The 23474-nt window shown below is 34.5% G+C and overlaps 1 protein-coding gene across 1 annotated transcript in view; it reads right to left on the bottom strand.

Annotated features, from left to right (window-relative positions):
* Positions 1-4530: 4530 nt before the first annotated feature.
* LOC122403614 (single-minded homolog 2) overlaps positions 4531-23474 on the bottom strand; it is a 37582-nt gene continuing 18638 nt past the window's right edge. Inside the window, exons 5-10 of the mRNA XM_043407228.1 lie at positions 23028-23239; positions 19693-19799; positions 8853-9335; positions 5888-6552; positions 5565-5809; positions 4531-4600 (exon numbers count right to left, since the gene is read on the bottom strand). Coding sequence (XP_043263163.1) covers positions 4531-4600; positions 5565-5809; positions 5888-6552; positions 8853-9335; positions 19693-19799; positions 23028-23239 — 1782 coding nt within the window. The remainder of the gene's footprint in view (positions 4601-5564; positions 5810-5887; positions 6553-8852; positions 9336-19692; positions 19800-23027; positions 23240-23474) is intronic.

Here is a 23474-nt window from a genome sequence, read left to right as displayed (position 1 = left end):
AAGTATCATAATATTTAATATTCATTTATACCAAACAACCTTATTTTTTTGTAAGTGTTTTCGACCAGAATTTAGCTCCGTTTAGCTATTTTGCTTAAAATCGAAAATATTCTTTTAAAGGATACTTATATTAATTAATCAATAGTTTCTAAACTAGCCATGCAATTCAAGATTAAATATTAATATTATTCAAAGAGAAACAAATTGTATTATGTTATACCACCACACGGTTGTTACATCTAATAAGTTGCAATATTTTTTTGGATTGATTACTGCTATATATCCCAAATTACGAAATGTTAGATAAATAATAACAATATTATCTTTCTTTCGAAAGACGGTTTATAGAAATTGTTTTATACTTATAATTTTATATTCATTATAAGTCATATACTAATTTAACGACAAACTTATTTATTCATATATTATTAAAAATGTATTTTTATTTGCAAACGTTAACACATTGTTGACTGGTGGCGAGTTCATTCATGTTTAAACAGCTATGCAATTTAAATTTCATGTAAACATGCGAATAAAATTATTATTTACTCAAACGTGTCCGTTTCCACAAATTTTTATGAAAAATAACGAATCAAAAAAGAAAAATCATGCAGCTAACTATCTAACGGTATTGACGAGCAAAAAGAAGATTTCCTTTTCGTATTTAAAATAATTTTTGTTACATATAAAGATGACCGCTTCAATTGAAAACGACTAAGAAAGAAAAAATTGTTTTGATGCTAATGAATATTAAATATTTCTTGCAATATTTATAGGACCTTTTCTCAATGAACGTGGCATTATTTTAATTTAAAACTGGCCAGCAAAGGCACTTGAAAACATACAGGGTGTTTCAAGACGATAAGACAAAAGAAATCAAAAAGTCCATTTCGAGATATAAACAGATAGTCCAATTATTTCGAAACATATTCGTTTTAAAACCAAAACTTTTCTGATACTGTCGCAAAAGTTGGCGCGTTAGGTAATTTTTGAAATTTCGAGTAATTATTTTTTTAGAAGATTCGATTCGATTGGCTACATTGTTAACTTTAACCAAGAACTTTCGATCAAAAATGAATTTCGTCGACTACAGTTTAGGACAAAAAGATAACACACCATACATTTTTCCGTATTCGGTACTATACACTGAAGAAAATAAGTATTTTAGTACGTTAACATCTTTGGACATGCCTCTATAATGTCTTGAATATCATTCACAATATTTATTTAAAAATGATAGTAACCTTGAACGATCTTCATTTATGGATTATTGTATTTTCCTTAAAAAGTTTTATAAGAAGATATGCAAAAGTTTATATCATGCCATTAAACAAAACAAATTTGACTTTAATATCTCCTCTACGTACAAAAAGACAACAAAAACCACTATTTTTTTCTATAATTACAAACCAGCGAGTTATTTAGGTGATTTTAGATGCTTCACCTTGTATATATGAAAACAAGATGGCGAAGAATCATATTACAAAATGGCAGATAATTTGAAAACATTAGTGATAAATTTTTGCGAACAAAAATAATTGCAGTTATTGAACGTAAAGGAAGTGGTTAAAAGAAACATCAAGTACTAAACATTATTAATTAAGTTTTTAGTTAAGTGCCATATCATTTTCGCTTCCTCGTATCTTCAATAATTGTATTAAAATAAAGTAGGTAGAAATATAAAAGAATATCAAAGAAATTGAACGTGTAATGTTTTAACGAGCAAAAATTAAATTTCGAAGCGTGTTAACTGTTTGTCCCGCAATGTAAAGAGGTTTCGCGTCGTAAACGAATGTGCAATAAGATGAACTGACGTCAGAGGAAAATATGATTATATTTTCTCGCGTAGGTATGCAGCGCGCGCTATACTTTTACAATATTTACATTGCTTATGTTCTAATTATCGTACAACGCGGTGACATCCACTCGCTACGAATTGTACCGCGCTCAATTTACATCGAATATAAATAATAATAAGGTTCGCCTCGATATTATGTGTACACGCGTTTTATACATGCGATAATAACTTCCTCGTACAGATATGTGCCGAGAAGAACAGTTCGAACGGTTACTAGATGTTAATAATAAAATATTTCGACGGTTAAGTGTACCGGGTGGCCTTCAGGATACGCTATACATATACACAAGTGTAAGTACTCGATTCGGTATGCGCGTGTTCGAACGAACGCGAATAAAAATATAATAATAGCGATATTTTTTGTTGTTCCTTTTTTTCTTTCTTTGAATAAGAAGGGCGCGTTTCTTTGGTCGGTTGGTACAAGCACCGGTCAGTCTTCGGATCTATATAAGAAATATCAAATATGTACACGTCTTAAGAGCTACGTCGACTACGTAATTTACAACGTCTACGATTATGTACATCGCGTTATGCTGATATCTTAAAAACAATTCGACGTCGTTTTCCATTTTTTTTTTCTTATATGTTATTTACAGAAACAACGTCTGTAAACTAGATCCGTCGGCGAGCTTACGTTTACTCGTGCTTGCAAAACACTCTGCGTATCGATTCGTACGAGATCATACACGTTTTTGCTACCTTCTTCGCGAGCAGCGGAATTTCTGTTCGACACGTCCAGCGTGAATTCTGTAGAAATTCTTTTCGTTAATTTTGACATACGAGTCTCGAGATCCTTCGTATTCTTCGGTGGATCATCGAATTTCGTTCGAATCGCCCTCTTCGAACTCGATGGCTCGATCCTTTTATCGGCGGTATTATGTAAATTAAATTAATTAATTTCGATTAAATATATGATCGAAGTAATTATTTTTGCGAGTATCGTTTGGTAATGAAATAAAGAAACGAGCTCGAATATAAATAACAGATCGATTATCAAAACGTCGCTTAAAGATATGTCACTATCTTTATCCGAAACAAAAGTCACGCTTTTGTGACTACAATATGATAGTCGAACACGATACTTAACTCGTACGAATGTTTAAGGAATTAACATTGTCATCGCGTTGTTATGACGTTCGTTTTCGCGAAAACTCAATATGCCTCGAACGAGAACGTTAAGTACTTTGATTAGGGCCTTTCAGGGATTGAGAGAGGCTATTTATCTTTTAGAGGCCTCTCACGTTCTTATAGAAATTTCCAGAATGTTAAAAAAATTTGTTTACGTAATAAGTAATATTTTTAGTACAGTACTAGCGTGACAGAGCAATATTATTACCTTTTGTCTCGTACCAGTTAGTTTGATTCATTACTAATGTTCATATAGCATATCCTATCTTAAACACGATCCTAATAATCGTTTGAATGATCTGTTCAAACTAATTATCTACTAACAACCTATTCATTGGAGGCTGTTCTAAAAATAATATCAACACGTCTGAGGATCTGCTTAATAAATCTTACAAATAGGTCTACCTAACAACACCGAGACGAAATGCAGTAATGTTGCTCTTTGTACCAAACACAGCACTTATTAACAAAATTTTTTAAATTATCTCTACTGTGTAACTTTGAGGCCTCCGTAAATGTGATGCCTGACTGGCACACCCTTTAATGGGGCCTGACTTTGATATGTGAAGAAAGTATAAGTAACAGATCCAAGGACAACAAATCGAAGAACGTAGACCGTTGATCGGTTTTTTAAATTCCATTGAGTATATCGATCGTACATTAATTTCCGTAGAGCTGTGTAAATTCGACAGCAGAAATGTTATTCTTGTTGCCACAAACACTGAATTTTAGCACTATCGTTGGCACCTCGTCGCTCAACAGACCCGTGATCCAATTCTCGGATTCACAAAATAGTCTATTACACGTCATACAAATTTTTTAATCTTACTTCTTTGGTCGAATTCGATGCTAAGAGTTTTTCGCAGAATTTGTATATATTTTTAGGTATTTTTACGAATTTTTTTATAAAGTGTCAGTTACAGTTGACCTCTTGAGAATGAGAGTATCGTAAGGCAAATTTAATTTTGACATTAAGTCCTCGACACTTTCAATTTATTTTATTAATGTGATTATTAGCAGTTTGGTGAAAGCACTGTGCTTTTTATCTTTTTCAAACTGTGTATTTTAAATGTATTGATATTGCAAAATATAATGGTAGGATTCACGATAAAAATGAACAGTTTAGACGCGATAATTATAGTCGTCTCGCTAGTAATTTATGTATTTTCCAATCCATTCGCTATTATAACTTCATCTCTGCAAATGGCTGCACTTTTTAATTTAGCATTTTATTTACTCTTTTATATTTTGTAGTTTTTTCCATTCTTGTATGATTCATTTTATGATTTTTCATTATTTGAAATAAAGTTTATTCATTTAGTAAAGTAAAGTTTATTGCAAACACAAAAATAAATTATATTCGTTTAGTTTGTCTACTTAACCTTGGGTAAACCACAAGATAAGGATATTTAAGCTTTCCTGATCAACTACTAGTGGGTTGCACCATCAATTACTGATTTTGGGCGATTAAAAATAGGCAGATATCGAAAATTATTAATTTTCGAATGTATAACTTTTATGTTCTTCAATTCTTTGAATCGTAGTTATAGCGAGGTTGCTAAAACATCCTGAAAGTCATCGTGATTGCTCCAACCAGATGTAAGAACCGAGGACCTGGTTGTAAAACACAAAAAATAATTTATTTGATCAACTAAATTATTAGTAAGTGGCCCTATGCATGTGCGACATCTATATTGCCACGATCTATGTTCTAAAGTAGGGTATCATTCGAATATTCATGCTTCGAAGTTATGCCCTTTTGAGGATCCAGCCCCCTTTTCTCATACTTGATTTGAAAATTATCAATAATTTTCTGTTCGAATTATGTTAATGTTAATATACGTTCGAATACGAAATTATATATATTTAATAGAAGTTTGCTACGATGGCATAGATCTATTACAAATTTTATATTAAAGAAAACTAAATTAAACGAAATAGAAACGAATAGGAGCAAAACTTTCAGTTACCGTGCGATTGCTAGTTGATAGTTTCGCTTTAATTTCACAATTAAGTGTCTGAGACACCTATAGTCGAATATTCTGGTATTGGTGGCTCGTCCCTTAAGAATTTAAATATAAAATAAATTACTGCTTTTATTAAAACAAAAATACTGTTCGTATCTCTTAAGTTGCTTCTCATAGGTGTAGGTAAATAGCAATATTCACGCTTTCATCTATCATGATTCGAAGCAACGAGTGCCGAAAATTCTATTTACTCTTATGTAAAACAAGTTTGAAAACGAGTCATCTAGTAGACAACCATTTCAAACAATCTTTAGAGTGAAATTGCAGCATCCTCATTCTCAAGGACTCAATAGCGTTGCAATCAGACTAATCGTGACGCCTATTTGTCATAGTCGTAAACTCTACGCACACTGTCACGTGATCCTTAACCGGTCGGAGATTCCGATATTCGGTTTTGTACTCTCCTTCGTTTTTGTTCCTTTCAGCCGAGTTGTAAACACGCCAGCGATTCTTCGCGTATAGTCTAAACCGTATTAAATATATTATTTTGTTATAATTAAAACTACAACAAATAGCTTCTCCACGTTCTTCGACACTTCCCTTGGCACAACCTTCTGTACGGCGCAACGTAGGCGACAGACGGCTCGGTGGCGTACGTCCTCAAACCGGCACTCACCTGGTGAACCTGTTCGCCGTCGTGGGCGTCGGTCAGGCCACCGTACTGCTGCGACTCGGCACCGTGATCGGCGCAATCGGCGACGCTCGAACGATGCTCCAGACTGTCGTCCGCGCGACGATTCTGATGCCCGGACGTGTCGCGATAGCACGCCTCGTCGTCGCAATTGGTGTTGAGGTGCTACGCGCAGGGCACCTCCAGTTGTTGTCAGTGAACGAACTGGTGATGGGCCTCGTAACGGTGTTGATGATGGATCACCAATGGCGGCGTGTCGCCTCCGATCGGGGCCGATTGATGAGGGTGCGCGTGCAGATCCTGCACCGCGCTGGGACTGTACTGTTGCGAATCGACGATCACGCTGGTGTAACCGGCCGGCGTAGGCTCCAAGTGATGCTGGGAGTGTTTGACAGGCGTATTCCCGGCGCTGTGGTGACCCGAGTGAGGCTGATACGGCGTCTCGTGGTGCTGGAGGTTGCCCGTTGCGTTCGCGGCGGTATTGTAGCTGTCGTTGTTGTTGAACACACAATTCGGGTACATGATCACGCCACCGACTTCGTTGAGGTTGGTCGGCGTTGTGTCGGGGATGTGGTGACGATGGTGAGGATGGTAATTAGGTGGAAGGGAGTGGAGACTCAACGGACTTGGTAAATGAGTATCTATGGCGTCCGTGCTGCCGCAGGAACTGGAGGAGGTTGAGTAGGGTCTCTTTTGCTGGGTACTTTGAGGGCTGTGCTGTTGCGGCTGTTGCAGGCTCGTCAGGGATGTCGCGTGATGCAGGAGGTGAGAGGGATGTTGACGTTTCTGTTGAGCATTCTGGGGACTGTGTTGCTGAAGGTTCGTCAAGGAATTGGCGTGGTGCAGCAGATGCGGGTGTTGCGTCTCCTGTGATTGTTGCACCGTCGCGAGAGGGTCTTGATGCATGTCTGGAATAAATAAATTTGTTTGTTCATTTTTTTGTACGATCGATTCTGAAAATTTTAGAAATATCGTCGTCTAATCATTCCCGTTTTTTGTGAAACGTTGCAGCTTTGTAGAGTGGTGAATAATGAAGTATTTAAAGGGTGGAACACTTTCGAAAGATACGTTTTCTAATCTTGAAAACTATTGAAGTCGCAAAGAAGCTTTTCAAACAAATTCTTTATGATTTTTGACAGAAAATAACAATGCGAAAAACAATTTTACCATCTTTATTCTTAATATTTCATCAATCTAAGTTCAAATTTTTAAAAAAATGTTCGTGGATAAAATTACGGTCAATTGAAAGAGTTGCGTGTTTTAATTGTATATATTAAAATAAATTGATTTATAAGAAATTTAGATCAACACGTGTAGAATAAAAGTTTCAGTGACTATTATTTTGTAACTATTTTCTTAGAATAGAAAAGTTAGAAGTCAGAACTACTATCATATCTACATCTGCATAGTTTCATCAAAATCAAGAGAAGACACTTCGCGAATGTTTCTTTTTAGCGTTTAAAGTATTTGCACGAGTTGCGTTTTTTCACTGGTAAAATTAAGAACGGTTGATCATAGAAGGAACGACACGCAATGTATTAATACCACAAATTATTTTTAAAGAAAACATATTGTACTTAGGTGTCTTTTCTAAGTAAGTGTAGTAATATTTATGTGCAAATTTTCCATGTTTTAAGATAGTAATAACGATACTGGAAGAAAAGAAGAGAACGTTTGCCTTTATACTCCATAGACACCTATGGGGGATTCTATCAAAACCAGTGCATAAAAATAATGAGCAGTACAGTACACGAATGGAGTAAAATTAATGTTATCATATTGCAAAGTTAGTTTGTAATATGAAGAATGAGGTACTTGAGTTATAAGACATAATGATAGAAATATTAATTCCTAACCCTTTGCACTCTACTGACGAAGCTACGATGACATATATAATATAGACACAATTCAATTCAAATTTAATTTATAGTAATAGAAACTAAATTAACGAAACAAACGAAAAAAATGTAAATGATAAAGCAATTTTAAATATTGCGAGGAAAACAGCGTAAAGGGTGCAAAAGAGTGCAAAGGGTTAATGTTGTAGTCGTTGTTTTATAGAATACTGTAGTCAACTGTATCTTCGAATTTCGTTATTTCTTTACATAATTATAATAACATTCTATTTTGTTTCCAAATGAATATATCGATCTTTTGTGTTTGTAACATTGGTTTTTTATTGTTTAATATTTTTCTAACGTTTCAACCTATTTTTAAAGCTATAAGCAAAGTACTTTCATTTTATTAAAAAATAGTAGTGTCCTTATGCAAAATTCGTCCATTGTATTAATGTAATTCTAAAATGTAAAATTTTAATAAAATAAAATATATCACGTGTCGTTTCTCCCATGACTGATAACTAGACTGCGAATATTTATGAAAATTCATATTTTTATTAATAGAATTAATGAAGTGGGAGCTTTGTAGAGGGTTGCCTCAACTCTTAAATACAGGGTGTTCAGCCACCCTTGGGAAGAATTTTAATGGGAGATTCTAAAGGCTAAAATAAGACGAAAATCAAGAACATCAATTTCTCGATTGAGGTTACGTTAAAAAGTTATTAAAAAATTAGATAAAAAAATTTCAAATCATTTTGAAAAAATTATTTTTGATTGCGAGGGTCAATTACAGTAATATTTGGTGAATAGACCTAACCTCAAAATCTTACGCACTTTCGAGAAAAAAATTCTTTACCGAAAATATAATTTCTAGCCAGAAATGTTTCCCTGAAATTTCATGCGTATGTTTAAAAAATCATAAATTTTTTTTGTGTAAATTTAAGGATTTTAATGATTCAAAATTCAAACAATGTGTATTAATAGAGTTCTGAAGCCCCATAAAAGTGGGCCGAAAAAATACATTGAAGGTGTGAACTATGAGAAATGTGAAGAATGAGAACTATTATAGCGCGCACGCAGCTGTTCGTAGATTGCTGTTCTACGGGCGGAACTTCAGACACTAATAACTTTTTAACAAAGCCTCGATCAACAAATTAGTATTCTTGATTTACTTCTTATTTTGGTCTCTAGAATCTCCCATTAAAATTTTTCCCAGAGGTGGCCAAACACCCTGTATACTAATTCGTATCTTACTTTAAGTATTTTTCTTAAATTATTCCATATTAAGTGGAAAATTTCCTATAAATGCATAAACATCCGCAGTCTACTGATAAAAATCGCAATCTTCGATGCGTTTAAAGTATCCTTACCTCCGTATTGATAGAACAGGTCAGGGCTGTAATAGGAGCTGTCTTCGTGAGCGTTGCCATTTACACTTGCGGTGTAAGGCGACGATATATAATGGCTGTGATTTGTCGAACCGATGTACTCCTGATTAGGGTAACCAGCGCCGACCGCGTAATCGTTATCCGGCGGTTCTTTTGTTCTGTTTCGATACGCCGGAAGACTAGGGCTGTGATTCTCCAAATCGTTCGCCCCTCCGCTGACCGTCGGGGTATCCAACGGCGTGTTGGGGGGATTGCCTGGGCTCGAGCACGAGGATATTTGCTCGCAATTCAGCACCAAGTCTGTGCTCTCCGGTTCCGTCAACACGTAGTTAACCGACACGATGCAGTGCGGCCTAGAGCTTCTGGAGTTGTGGACGATCGTGACGTACGATTGCATCCAGACCCAACCACCCGATTTCGTTAAGAACCTGTAGTACCTGGTCGTCACTTGGCTCTTGTACAACACTGAAAACACAAAAAAAAAAACAAAATTTTAGAGAATTCTAACGTTTTACCGTCTACAGTAACGATTTTTAAAATGAACATCGCTACAGTAGATATTTATACTGAGAAGGAAAGAGCAAGGCCTTCGGGTTACCGATTTCATTTAAACTTTGCACACTTGTAGACTTAGTTACCTGGTTTAAGAATATTGTATAACATTATAGGGGCAGATACAAATATCATTTTAATCTATTACGTGTCAATTACCACCATGGGGCGTGATAGTAAAGTAAGAGTCTACTATCCAGAAGGTTCAAGTGTTCGATTCCCAATAACTACATTACTTTTATAATTGGAATAGTCAAATTTAAACATAAAAACATTAATCTAATTATCTTTCAAATAAAATACCTTTATTTATAACATAAATTTTACTTTATTTGTGAAGTAAGATCTTAATTGCTTTCTTTGTTTTCAGCTACTGTGGATGGAGAATTTCACCAGATTATCAATACCGTATATTTTTATATACGTTATACATTTTAATAAATATAAAGACACTTTACTTAAAAGTTAATTACCATCTTTATGTGTGAATTTCATTATTCAAATTTACCTATATTAAGAGAAAAAAACTTATATATTTATTGGGAATCGAACTGGGACCTACTTGGGTAGGGTCTCTTTACAATCACACCCTATAGTGGCAATTGACACTCGATACATTCAAATTATATTTGTAGATAATAATGAAACCTCAATCATTAATATTTAAAAACTTATTGACTATCTACCCCTAGAATGTTATATATTTTTAAACCGGATAACTAAATCTACAAGTGTTCAAAGTTTTAACAAAATCATAACCCGAAGGCCTTGCCTTCTCCTTGTCAGAGTCGCTTCTATCTTTTGCCGACGGCTATAGTCGACAACCCGAAGAAAAGGACAGTTAGTGAAAAAAGCTTTGTTTTTTATACGAATCGTCGCAGGCACCCCAATTTGTATCGCATTTCACTGTTCACTGACTCCAAAGGGGATCCTCCCAGTTGGAACAGAAACGTTCAATCTACGAATCGCGTCTGGGATTCATGTTAAGAATCATTACCGTAGCTTATATCGTTTCAGTCGAGGCAATCTTCTTTTATAATTTCTTCGAAGATAAACAGAAATTTCACGCAGAAGGCAATTTGCTAGTGGATTTAGATCTCGGTGGAGATTCCGGCGAAGAGAGCTCGACGCAAAGAAAATTTTTGGGCGTAACGTCGATCGTACAATCCGCAGGCGCAGACATTAGTGGCATTATGTCAGGCTCCCTTCGAGTTGCGCTCGCGAAACTGCGAGTCTGTTCAAACAGTGATAGCAGTAACAGCCTCCTCCTCTCTTGCCCTCTTCTACCCAATCCCTTGCCCCCTCCATCTCTCTTCTTTCTATCCACTCTCGCGCTGCTGACGTTCACACACAGACACGTACACGCAGGCAGCCTCTCTTTTACTCTCGTAGCGTCGTAGCAGCATTGTTCAATCAATAATGTACACCGTGTATGTACTACGTATGCACATAGTTAGGCTTTAACATGTTGGCGCGCGGAGCTTCGCGGCGAAGAAAAAGAAGAGAAGAAGGAAAATGCGCTGTTATACTTGCTCCGCTGCCTCTCCTCGAAAGTCGGGACACGGAGGATGAGAGAAAAGGAAAGATCAAAGGATATTTCGTCAGCGAGGGCGCCGTCGAGTTAAGCAGCGTCAGCTGCTTCTGGCCTCACGAGAGTCTCTTCTTCGAGCACTCCGATACCACGTCGACGTCTCCAAGACCGTTTTCGGACTACGCGCGACAACAAGGAGAATAAGGCCTATTTTCGTTCACAGCTACCCCCTTTCGTCCGTTTAGATTTTTCCACTGGGAACAAGTCTTCTAATATACAGGCTGTTTGGCTAACCCTGGGAAACATTTTCATGGGAGATTCTAGAGGCTAAACTAAGACGAAAATTAAGAATATCAATTTGTTGATTGAGGCCTGTGAGGCTGTCGATACGTCACTAACAAGGAACCATCGCGAACGGTCCGGCTTCGATTTTGATGAAACTTTGTACTCTTATAAAGCAGCCAAAAATAATCGACACGTATTTTTTTTTAGTTGCGGTAACTCGAGTTTAAGGGGTGAAACCACCCCTTGAAGTTTTGGCTCGAAACGGCTATCTCGAAAACGGAAAGAGATACAAAAAATTGTTAATGGGCGAGGTTAATGGTTTCTTATGTACAATAACATGGTGTTAAAAAATTTTTAAAAATTCAATTTGTTTATAACAAAAAAAAATTTATTAACTTAATTTTTCATTTTATTGAAATTTTCATAATGACAAAAAATGACGAGCATTTTATTCCAAATCCATTGGTATGCGATTTTTTAAAATTGCCTCTTACAGTTTTGCAGATTTTGATGATTTACATCTTGCGCGCACATTCATTATGGTAGTAGCCGTTCTAACTTTGATTTTAATGAAGCACTGTAGGCTTGCACTAAATTATACAGTAATAAGTAGCGAGTAATAATAACAGTAACAAGTTTCTTAACAGCAACGAAAGGATTAATTATTTTTATTGCCCACCTATGACATCGTGGCAAAGGTGGAGCGATTTATAAATTATAAATATATGCAGTGTGTATAACAATTATTCTATATAGTTCCGACAATAGTGGTACTCGTCGAAAAAATGTTTGAAACATAAAGATTTCTTACACCATGCGCATTTAATTATTGCCACGTCACCGCAAATATGACATGTTGGCTCATTTTCAACAGAATAGCAGTACTCAACAGAATTCTGGAATGCATTTGGCTTTTCATCTATATATCCGGATTTATACCAGGAGTATTTAATAAAATTTTGGAACCTTGGCGATGAAAATTGATTGTGGACCAGAGATTGAAGTTTAATTATATTATTCCTAGCGTGGAGATTAATGTCGTGATTTAAAACGAGAACTATATCGGAAAATCGGCGGACGAAATTTTTCCAAGTGCGGAAACCGTAAACATCCAGTGGTTGAACATACTTTGTTCCACCTTTTGGTATTATAAAAAGTTTTACATTTTTACCCTCGGGAGTAACTTCGTTCACCGTCTTCTTACAGTGACCACTCCAGGAATCAAGAATTAGAACTGTTGCGGCCCCAGTATTTGCGAAGTAAATCTCTCTTAACCAGGTCTTGAAATGGTCCGTAGTTAATTTGCCTGACTTTGAAGCTACAAGATATACATTGTCAGGGCGAAATAAATGTTGTTCCACAATCGGCCCGAAATGTCCTGTACTCTCTTTCAGTACAATAAATAATGGTGACAGTAATTGTCCATCAGCTGAAATGGTTGGCTGGATGGTGTAACTATGAGTGGTGGATGACACTGATTGAACACCTCCTTCTACGATTTTTATACCTTCTTCAGCCAAAGTGCGCCCTGAATGTAATTCCAAATTAAAACCACTTTGATCGGAATTGTAAACATTGTGTGGTTCATTTCGGGCTATATATGATTTTACTTCATTCACGAATGCGCTGCATTGCAAATGAATATCGTCTTCTCGATTTACCATATTTGTGGTTACAAATCTGGTAATTTTTCTGGACACTAATCTAAACATCTTTTTAAAAGTATATAGCCAAGTATATCCGGCTTTAAATGTTTGTAAATTTTCTATATCCCTCGCTTGTAAAGCCCATCGCCGTAGATCTACTTCATGCACAATTACTCTTAACTGCCGAGCTTCCATAAATTTATTAAATGTATACTCTGCAATACGTTTTATCTTTTCCTTTTTTGTGCCACCCTGTTCAACTTGTAAAGCCCATTTACGAAGCATTCTTTCGGATTTCACGTGACGGAATTTGGAACGTACGGTGTCTAATTTTAATCGCTTCGACTTCCCGCTGTTCCAGTACGCCACAGCTTTCCTTTTATATTCGAATGGGATGTATTCCTTATTCGAATGACATACAACGTCTTGTTCGTATATGTTTGGAATATTCGGTGTCCTATTTTCCTCCTCTTCATCTACCCACAACCAGTTCAAATCAGCATCCTGATTTTCTTGGTCGATAGGCGTCCCGTCCATTTCAACACACGTTTCATGTTCAACCAGGAATGCCGTGTCTTCGACACTTCTTACAATTAAATCGAATAATACATCCCTTAAATTTTCTTCTGCGCTATTAATTGGCGTGGGTCCCTGGTTCCACTCAACAAACGCAGCAGACAGTAAAGTTATTACATTAATAGGATTAATATTTACCATCTTTCCGAATACAGTAAAAGCTGGATATATGCAACAAAAGATTGGCTGGATAAGTGCAACGTTTAAATGCCCAGAATCGGCACCTCGGCTGTATGGATAACCAACAATGTTCTCCCACTTATCTACCAACAAATATTATTTTCACATGACAAGGGCAATCAATTTAATTAACTTTACGATATGTCACGTTATCAAAAGGTATAATACAAACTCCATTTCAAAATACCCATTTTATCATGTTTATTACAAAAACCGTCTCGATTTTAAAGAATGTTAATAACAACAGAGATACAGATGCACATACTAATCTCATTTGACACGTATTTTTATTATACAAATTACACAGAATGCTTTCACAACAGTGAAGATTTAGATAACGTGCGTAAACTGCATGATAGGCGAGCCGCAGAAATGACAATATTTATTTATTCAATTTGTATTTTAAAGCAAGTACATCATGAGAATAATAAGTGTATCTTTATCTCCTGGTATACACACTGTATGTATTTATAATTTATAAATCGCTCCCCTTTTGCCACAATGTCATAGGTGGGCATAAAAAAAAATCTTTTTATTGCTGTTAAGAAACTTGTTACTGTTATTATTACTCGCTACTTATTACTGTATAATTTAGTGCATGCCTACAGTGCTTCATTAAAATCAAAGTTAGAACGGCTACTACCATAATGGATGTGCGCGCAAGATGTAAATCATCAAAATCTGCAAAACTGTAGGAGGCAATTTTAAAAAATCGCATACGAATGGATTTGGAATAAAATGCTCGTCATTTTTTGTCATTATGAAAATTTCAATAAAATGAAAAATTAAGTTAATAAATTTTTTTTTGTTATAAACAAATTGTATTTTTTTTAATTTTTTAACACCATGTTATTGTACATAAGAAACCATCAACCTCGCCCATTAACAATTTTTTTGTATGTCTTTCCGTTTTCGAGATAGCTGTTTCGAGCCAAAACTTCAAGGGGTGGTTTCACCCCTTAAACTCGAGTTACCGCAGCTAAAAAAAAATACTTGTTGATTATTTTTGGCTGCTTTATAAGTGTACAAAGTTTCATCAAAATCGAAGCCGGACCGTTCGCGATGATTCCTTGTGAGTGAGAACCACTATCATACATATGTACGCAGCTATTCGCAGATTGCCGTTTTACAGGCGGAACTTTAAACGTTAATAACTTTTTAACGAAGCCTCGATCAACAAATTGGTATTCTTGATTTTTGTCTTATTTTGGCCTCTAGAATCTCCCATTAAAATTTTTCCCATGGGTGACCGAACATCCTGTATACTGGTAATTTGCTTGCAGCTTAGGTCAAATTCAAATTTGACTGTTTTGCAAATCAAATGTTTATGAAATTAAATTTAATCCAAAAGATAAACGTTTTAACCATTATTCGAGTCATCTTTAGCTTGACAACAAAAATTATAATAGAGTGAAACTTTGATTAACCTGCTTCGTCAGGATCGAGACCTGTCAAATAATCGAGGTCTAGAGGAAAGAACGTAAAATACGGCTTACGTACAAAATAGATCTTATTTGGTAAGGAATACAAGTTTATATAGATTTTATATGTACGTATGTAAATATTTGGATTGAAGTTTGGATTCTTTTAGAAACTTGGTAAAATTGTATATTTTTTTTTTATGAAATTTGTCTTTTAATATTGGATCGATTTTAACACTTTGACTGCCACACCATCCATATATAGGTGACAGGATTTACCATTATGGAACTAGAAAAATTAATTCCCAAGTTGAGATGTTGGGGGAAATAAATTTGTATAGGTTTTATAAATTTTAGCAAGGTTGCAAAAATAAGTACCGAAACAAATTTTAGGTTATGTACTGTGCGTTTACGAGAAGTTTGGTCGTCGAAAGGAATGCGGGTCTGATTGGTGCTTAGATCCTCACTCTAGTACTCCCTTGTCCCTTGTGCCGTCCCGATAGCCAACTTCACGCGGACGCACAGTAGTTTACTTAAAATTTTAGTCTTGCAGAATATTATACGGTTTTGATCTGGCAGTGAACATGTTAAAAAGATTGAGGTCGGTTCTGTATTTCGGGCAGTGCGAGAAGTAGGTGGTCTATAATAATTGTTACGTTACATTATTTGGATAGAATGTGTGAGTAAGTGGTTTTTGCGTGTTCAATTGTTATTCTAGAGAAATCTTATCTTGGAAAGTACAGACAGAGAGGACTTTAATGTGTGAGGGAGCATAGTTGTTCCATTGCATGTTCTATATTATTATTAATGTTTGTTGTAACAACAACGGGTGAATTTACAGGTGATATTTTAAATTTTTTACTTTGTATCAAAACCAAAATTTTAGTTTCCGAGATATTGAGGAAAATATATTAGTACAAAGCATGCATGATTGTTTATTCTTTGATTAGTTGTAAAAGTGATTCTGTTTTTCGAAACACTCGAAAACCCCATATTTCTTTTAAAGGGCAGCCATGTTGGTATTTGCGTTTGCACAATTTATCCTCATCTATTTCAACGATTTCATCGAGTCCTTCTAATCGTGCTGAATTAGTTTCAAGATGACAAAATTAATTAAGCTTTGTGTATTATTATTAAGGCTGTTGGGCTTTAATTACCAAGAAATTCTAATACTATTTTATATTGTATATTATTTTCAGTAATATATTTCATTAGTAAAGAATTCATCAGCGTATGTATAGCCAAACTGCGATATGTTCTACTTACATATATTTTTTCCTTAAAATCTCAAAAATTAATACAGACCTGGTTCTGATGCAAAGGAAGAAGTATGACATTTTTTTTAACATTTTTAACTGTTTCTGATTTTCTGACTTACCAATCACAAGTGAAGGAAACTTGTGATTTCCTCAAGCATCAGCAGATGCTAAGATAATTATACATTCTTACATTTATAGCCTGAATCTTGTTTCTCTAATTTTTATATCAATATTTTCGATGGTTACAGTTTACAACACTGTTTAATTTATATTGTATACCATGAAAGTGGTCAGCAGACGATCTTTCTGCTTGTATGGATAATGGATAAGTAGTATATTTTTCATCAGTATTGTTCAATGTGTTGTAAAATTGTAAGGTTTTTGTCTACAAAATTGGGCCATAAACAGGCACATCTTTCATATGAAGACCACTAAGTGTGCGATTTCAATGTATTCATTAGCATTTCTCGTTTCGGAATTAATTCACGACCGATTACTTCAATCGAACGTTTCTTTATTTCTGTTTCATTATTTCTTCCAATCGTCAGTAGTTGATTTCCTTAAGTCCGAATCAAAGACAATTGACCTTAATGATTCTATTCTTCGCGGATCTTCAATTCTTCTTTCTAATGAAACTACTCTTTTCCTTTCGTGATTTATTTATTTACAATAAACGTTATACAGGGTGTTCGGCCAGCCTTGGGAAAAATTTTAATGGGAGATTTTAGAGGCCAAAATAAGACGAATATCAAAAATAAAAATTTGTTGATCGAGGCTTCGTTAAAAAGTTATTAACGTTTAAAATTCTGCCTGTAAAACGGTAATCGGAGAACAGCTGCGTACGCGTGATAGCGGTTCTCATTCAGCATGAGAGACTCTACTCACTGACGTATCGACAGCCTTACAGTTTTCTGAGTGGGAGCCACTATCGAGCGTACGCAGCTGTTCTCAAGTTGCCGTTGTACAGGCGGAACTTTAAACTTTAATAACTTTTTAACGAAGCCTCGATCAACAAATTGCTATTCTTCATTTTCATCTTATTTTGGCCTCTAGAATCTTCTATTAAAATTTTTCCCAGGGGTAGCCGAACAGCCTGTATATCACAGATGAACTGAAGCTTACATGTGTCATTTGTCGTTGTCACGATGATTTGCTATGACATCTTTGTTTAATACATGTACGATACCTAAACTGAATAATAGAATAAAAATTGTTTGATGAATTAAGTGGTTCACAATCCTTTTTTCCTTGAACCACTCGGGAGAAACGGTGTTTATGGACACCTTATCGGAATAACGTTCTTAAAAATGAATTAAATCGTGGTTTCTTAACTAGTGTTGACAATCCTGTCTTTCTCAGTTACGATACACCAAATAGGATTGATCCTTTGCAGATGGTGTTTGTATATACTGAACAATATAATTTGATCATTTTATACATATCTACCACTATCTAGTAACATTTAAAGTAACACAAAAATCTCATTCCCAAGGTGTTTTCCAAATACAGTGATATTTAACACGACGCGAGTCCATGAAACATGCTGTATTGACAATCAACGTAATATTGTATATGTTGAATTTTTAGAAAGCACAAACTCTAGTTTGAATGTTGTTCATTAAGGGCAATACTGACTTTCGTAAATCAAAGATTTTAACTGAAACAAAAAATTTAATGGTATTTTTCTGGATTCTGGTATATCAATATGTATGTATTGGCAACTTTTTGGTTTTTCTATTCGATTTTAATTATCTTAAAGATGTTTTTAATTATATTTTTACAAAGCAAACTTGTTAGGCATTTTAGGTAGCTATTCGTGTATTTTTATATAAACGTCATGGGTCAATATCAGTTTGAATTTTTGTTCATTTCAAATAAAATGATTTGTCTTTAAAGTAGTTAAGAAGTCTAGAGTACTTTTAAAATCGAAATAATTTTCATTTTAAAATGTTAAAGTAACTGTTCACAATAGAAATTAAAGTTGGATCATCTCACGAAACAATATATGCTAAAATTATTATTATTTCAATTATAATTAACGTTTAATTATACTGTACGTTATACTGTGTGGCACAAATAATGTGTTTTAAGTTATTTTCACAGAAATCGATAATCTTCTCATGTGTAATATATTCTTTTATTGTTTTCTGTAGGAAGTCATATTTAATTAGTATTTTCATCGTGAGTTTAATTTTAATATTATATGTTTTTTATTACGTACGTCATTTCTTTTACGACTAGTGAAATCTTATATTATACGATGCCAATATCTAAAACCTCTCGACTCTTGTATAAAACATTTATTTATAATTTTAAAGATAGAAGAATTATAGAATTATCTTATTTGATACAGAAAAATATGGATAACGATCTACTTGTATTAATGAATTGAACATCAAAGTTTAATAGCTGTAAAAGTATGTTTTTCTTCTATTATTTTAACTTTTTGAAAGACGAATTATTTTATTTGAAATAATCAAAAATTCAAAGTGATATTGACCCACAATATTTATTAATTTTGACGATATTGTCACGTTATATCGTTAAAAAATGTAATTTTAAATATTGATTTACTAATCTAGTCGTTTCCTTCATGGTATAGTATTTAAAATAATTTGAAAACTAAACGTGCACGTGTGTGCTAATACTCTTAAAACCTATTCTATTTCATTTAGTAAATGCCTAGTACTTTGGTCCTCTTCAGTGAAGTTATATACGGGGTGTAACAGGTATACATTTCATCCTCTACAGGGGTGGTATAGGAGTTCAAACAGAACAAAAAATATACACCAAGTTTCATCTGCTGTCATTGGCATAATACACAAGAAGAAATAAAAACTAATAGGTAGTGTTGTATAATTCCTATAAAAAAAGTTAAATAAACATTTCCTTTGTCTTTTCTAATATAGAAGAATTTAAATGAGATCTTAAAACCATAAATTTTGCAATTAATATACAAATATTCGTATTTGAAAGTACTGTGACGTATGCATCTCTATTAATTATTTTTATTCATGGTTGCTTCTTCTGAGGAAGACCTACATCGAAAGCCAATACGTGATATAAACTGATAAAGATAAGTGTGTGACTTGCTCTGTTGGTCTTGTGTAGTTATTTTTATTGGTTGTAGTTGGTAGCGTTGGAACGGAGATATGAGGGGGGATCCCGTGTAGAGTGCCCGGTAGTGTGTAATGGCGTTGTGAGGGAACACGTGTAGAAATATCTATGTACGTTCATTGTTAAAATAGAAATAAATGTGTTGAAATAATAATGAGTTGTTTAGAATTGTTTAGAATGAACCAAACACAAGCCCAACAGGTCTAACCCTTTAAATTGTATTTAATTCAAATTCTATTGCAAACCAGTACTTACATATTCGGTGAGATTGTCTTAGCTGGAACGTGTCGCATCCATGCACATAATGATACAGAGTTTTCTCGATCAGATCCTGTGGATTGTACCCTGTCAATTGGGCCACCCTGCAACAAAGCGGAGAAAATACACGTCGTTACAGTATTTTTTAATAAAGGGATAAACATTCACAAATATTTACATTTATTTACTTTTACACGGTTTTATGAGAACCGCGAAAACCTGATCAAAACTTCAAAATGGATAGTCGTTACAACTGTTTTTGTTATTTACTTGACTAACAAACATCAGAAATTATATGAAGATAAGTTTGTCACTGATTGTTACAACTTATTTTAAAGTTGTCTGTTGCTGGAGCGACGGTACTCCCAAAGTGAAGTTCTTAACATTCATAGTGATTATCAAAAGTGTACTTTTGATAGTACACTAGTATTTTAGTGATAACTACAATTTTAAATTATGTTTGAATGTGTATAGAGTTGATTGCTGCGTAAGTTATGTCTGCTAGAACACATCCATTACAAATTTGATTTTAGAAATCAATTTATAGTTAATGTTTTTGTTGCAACGATGTAAGTGCAATGTACACTTGTACTTGCTTTCTTAAATTGAAACACTACAGACATTGAATGTCTCCATAAAAAAGAAATCTAGTGACCAGAGATTAAATTATTTTGACGACCGTTCCATTAGTTTTACCAATTGGTCGTATCAATCCATTATCTTGAAAACATATTATCTAATCATTAGCGAATTGTAAATATTATATACAGGGTGTTCGGCTACCCTTGGGAAATATGTCAATGGGAGATTATAGAGGCAAAAATAAGTCGAAAATCAAGAATATCAATTTGTTGATTGAGGCTTCGTTAAAAAGTTATTAAAAAATTGAATTACAAAATTTCAAATCATTCAAGGAAAAATTATTTTCTGTTGCAGGGGTCAATTATAATCATTTTTGGTGAATAGACATACACCCCAAATCCTACACACTTTCGAGAAAAAAATTCGGGTAGGTGCTGAAATTTTTCGGCGAAAAAAAAATTTTTCAAATCGTTTAAAAAAAATTATTTTCGATTGCAGGGATCGATTACAATCATTTTTGGTCATTATATATAACCACAAAATCCTACCCATTTTCGAGAAAAAAATTCCTTAGCGAAAATCTAATGTGAGGCCAAAAATGTCACTCGAAAATTTCTTGCGTATCTTTAAAACGTCATAACTTCTGAACGGATGGAAGGATTTTAATGTTTCAAAATGCAAGTAACGCGTATTTTAGTGAAGAATATGTAGAAAAGTTGTTCCTTGACCCCGTAAAGTGAGAAAAACTCCATAAAAATGGTTCAATTTTCAAACAGCCATAACTCATACAATAGTGAATATATTTCAATGAAACTTTTTTCTGAAGTAAAGCTCATGAGTACATACAAAAAAGTATTAGACAACTTTTCTGTCGGGCGTCAAACAAGATTACTAAAAATAAAAAACGAATTTTTAAGAAAAATGGACAGTGCCTAAATTTTTTCGGCGAAAATGAAAAGTTTCAAATCATTCTGGAAAAATTATTTTCGGTTGCGTGGGTCAATTACAATTATTTTTGGTGATTAGACATACCCCCCGAAATCTTATGCACTTTCAAGAAAAAAATTCGAGAAGGTGTGACATTTTTCGACAAAATTAAAAAATTTGAAATCGTTCTGGAAAAATTATTTTCGGTTACGGGGGTCAATTACAATCATTTTTGGTGAATACACACACCCCTGAATTCCTACGTACTACCGAGAAAAAAATTCTTTACCGAAAATATACTGTGTGACCGGAAATGTTTCTATAACTTTTTAACAAAGCCTCAATCAACAAATTAGTGCCCATGATTTTCGTCTTATTTTGGCCCCTAGAATCTCCCATTAAAATTTTTTCCCAGGGGTGGCCAAACACTCTGTACAGTGTGGAGGTGTTCCATCTGGCTGGAAATATAGCAGATTTTCAAGAATTTAAATAATCAGAAGATAAGTATTTCTTCTAGCATTTTCAAATACATATTACCGGTCAAATTACTACCAATAAATACTGTTCTCATAATACTATCGATTTTATTAAATATCTCTTTAATATAAAGTGTGTTTAAGAAATATCATGTATAAAGATTTGTTCTTTTTTCCCGTGGATTAAGAATCTGTAAAGAAATACAGGTAACCCTCTTATGACACGGTAGATAGGTCCCCAGAAAATACCGTGTTGTGTGAAACCGTGTTATATGAGACCCAGAGCCAGTAGAAAAAGGGGGGTTACGTTTCAAAAATTGATTAAAAACAAATATTTTTTTTTAATTCTACATATGCAACTTAATTTTCATAAAAAATATAAATGTATGTATAACACAAAATTAAAAAAAAAAACAAAAAATATTATCTAATTTAACGCAACTTTATTTTAATAAATTATAATTTGTTTATATTTTTTCATGTAAAGCCACTATAATTCATTATTCCTTCGCGTCATTATTTTAAGATAATATAGTTTTTAAATATGTTAAGCAAAAATTATGTTATCCAGTGCTGCTATGCAGTCCTGCTATGAATCGTGTTATAGGATGCTGTGTTGTAGATGGGCTACCTGTATAAAAGTTTCTATTTACAAAAGACAAAGTTGACTTTTAGACAACCTTGGAAACACTCAACATATAAAAGATACCTATAGTGGTATTTACCCTCTGAAACCGAAAAACTTTTGTATCGATTGTTTTCGAAATATTTCTCGACTGTAACTATTCAAACCTGTATAAAATTTCATGGTTGTTCGTCGAACGGTGAGTTTTGGTCAGGTTTCCTCGATTTTCACCTACTGTGCGTCGTTTACATAACCATCGTCGGCGGAATCGATTTTCCAGGCGCGTATAAAATTTCATCCCTGGCTACCTCCGGTATTTATACACCGCCACGTGTTCGTTTCCCAGTGTGTACATGCCTACGATCCTGCCATGATACAGTCCTGTCCACGGTGGATATTTATTTCAAGCGAATAAAAAAAAAAAAAGAGAGGAAAGAAAAAGTAAAGAATAAAGCGAACCGTCCACGTTCGTGGTAACACGAAACTGATTTTAATGGCCGGCGACCCAGGACCCTTTCACCCCTGGCGTCGAAATATCGACGGCGCAACTTAACACCGAGCCGTAATTACAACGGCAGAAATAATCTAGCCTGTTTCGATCGACGTCGACTTTCTCCCATTTTCTGTTCCTCTTTAGGCGTCGAGCAACTAAACATGACTCGTCAAAAATCTCTACCGGTTTCGTCGTTAGCCGTTCGCGATACATGACGTTCGTTCCTTACCTGGTGTCGACGAATATCAGTTTCAGGTCCAACGATGCACGGAACATGAACATGTTCTGGTGTAATTTCACTTCAGTTATGGATCGTGTCGGCAGAGAATGGCCCACTGCTAGCAATCCAACGTTTCTGATGCATCTACCGGTACCGTCCTCGTACTCTGGCCCAACTAGACCTTCTATGATGCATTTTAGGTAGCCGGAACAGTGGATGACCTGCAACATACAAAGTCAATATTTTAATCATGGTGATCCAATTTTATATCAACGTTCATTTTGAGTTTTTGGTCATCTAGAAGTTTGTATTTGTATTTTACCAGGATTTGGACTAATTTTGTTATCTTCAATGAGAGAGGAAGAAAGCATTTGGAAATATTGGTGTAATTTATGCAATATTAAAAATTGGATTGTTAGGTTTTATCGTATAGGGTTCAGGATTGTCGATTGATAA

Source organism: Colletes gigas, unplaced genomic scaffold, assembly GCF_013123115.1.
Source record: "Colletes gigas isolate AHSC1104 unplaced genomic scaffold, ASM1312311v1 Colletes_gigas_Sc00063, whole genome shotgun sequence".
Lineage (NCBI taxonomy): Eukaryota > Metazoa > Arthropoda > Insecta > Hymenoptera > Colletidae > Colletes > Colletes gigas.
This window is presented reverse-complemented; position numbering and strand designations above follow the sequence as displayed.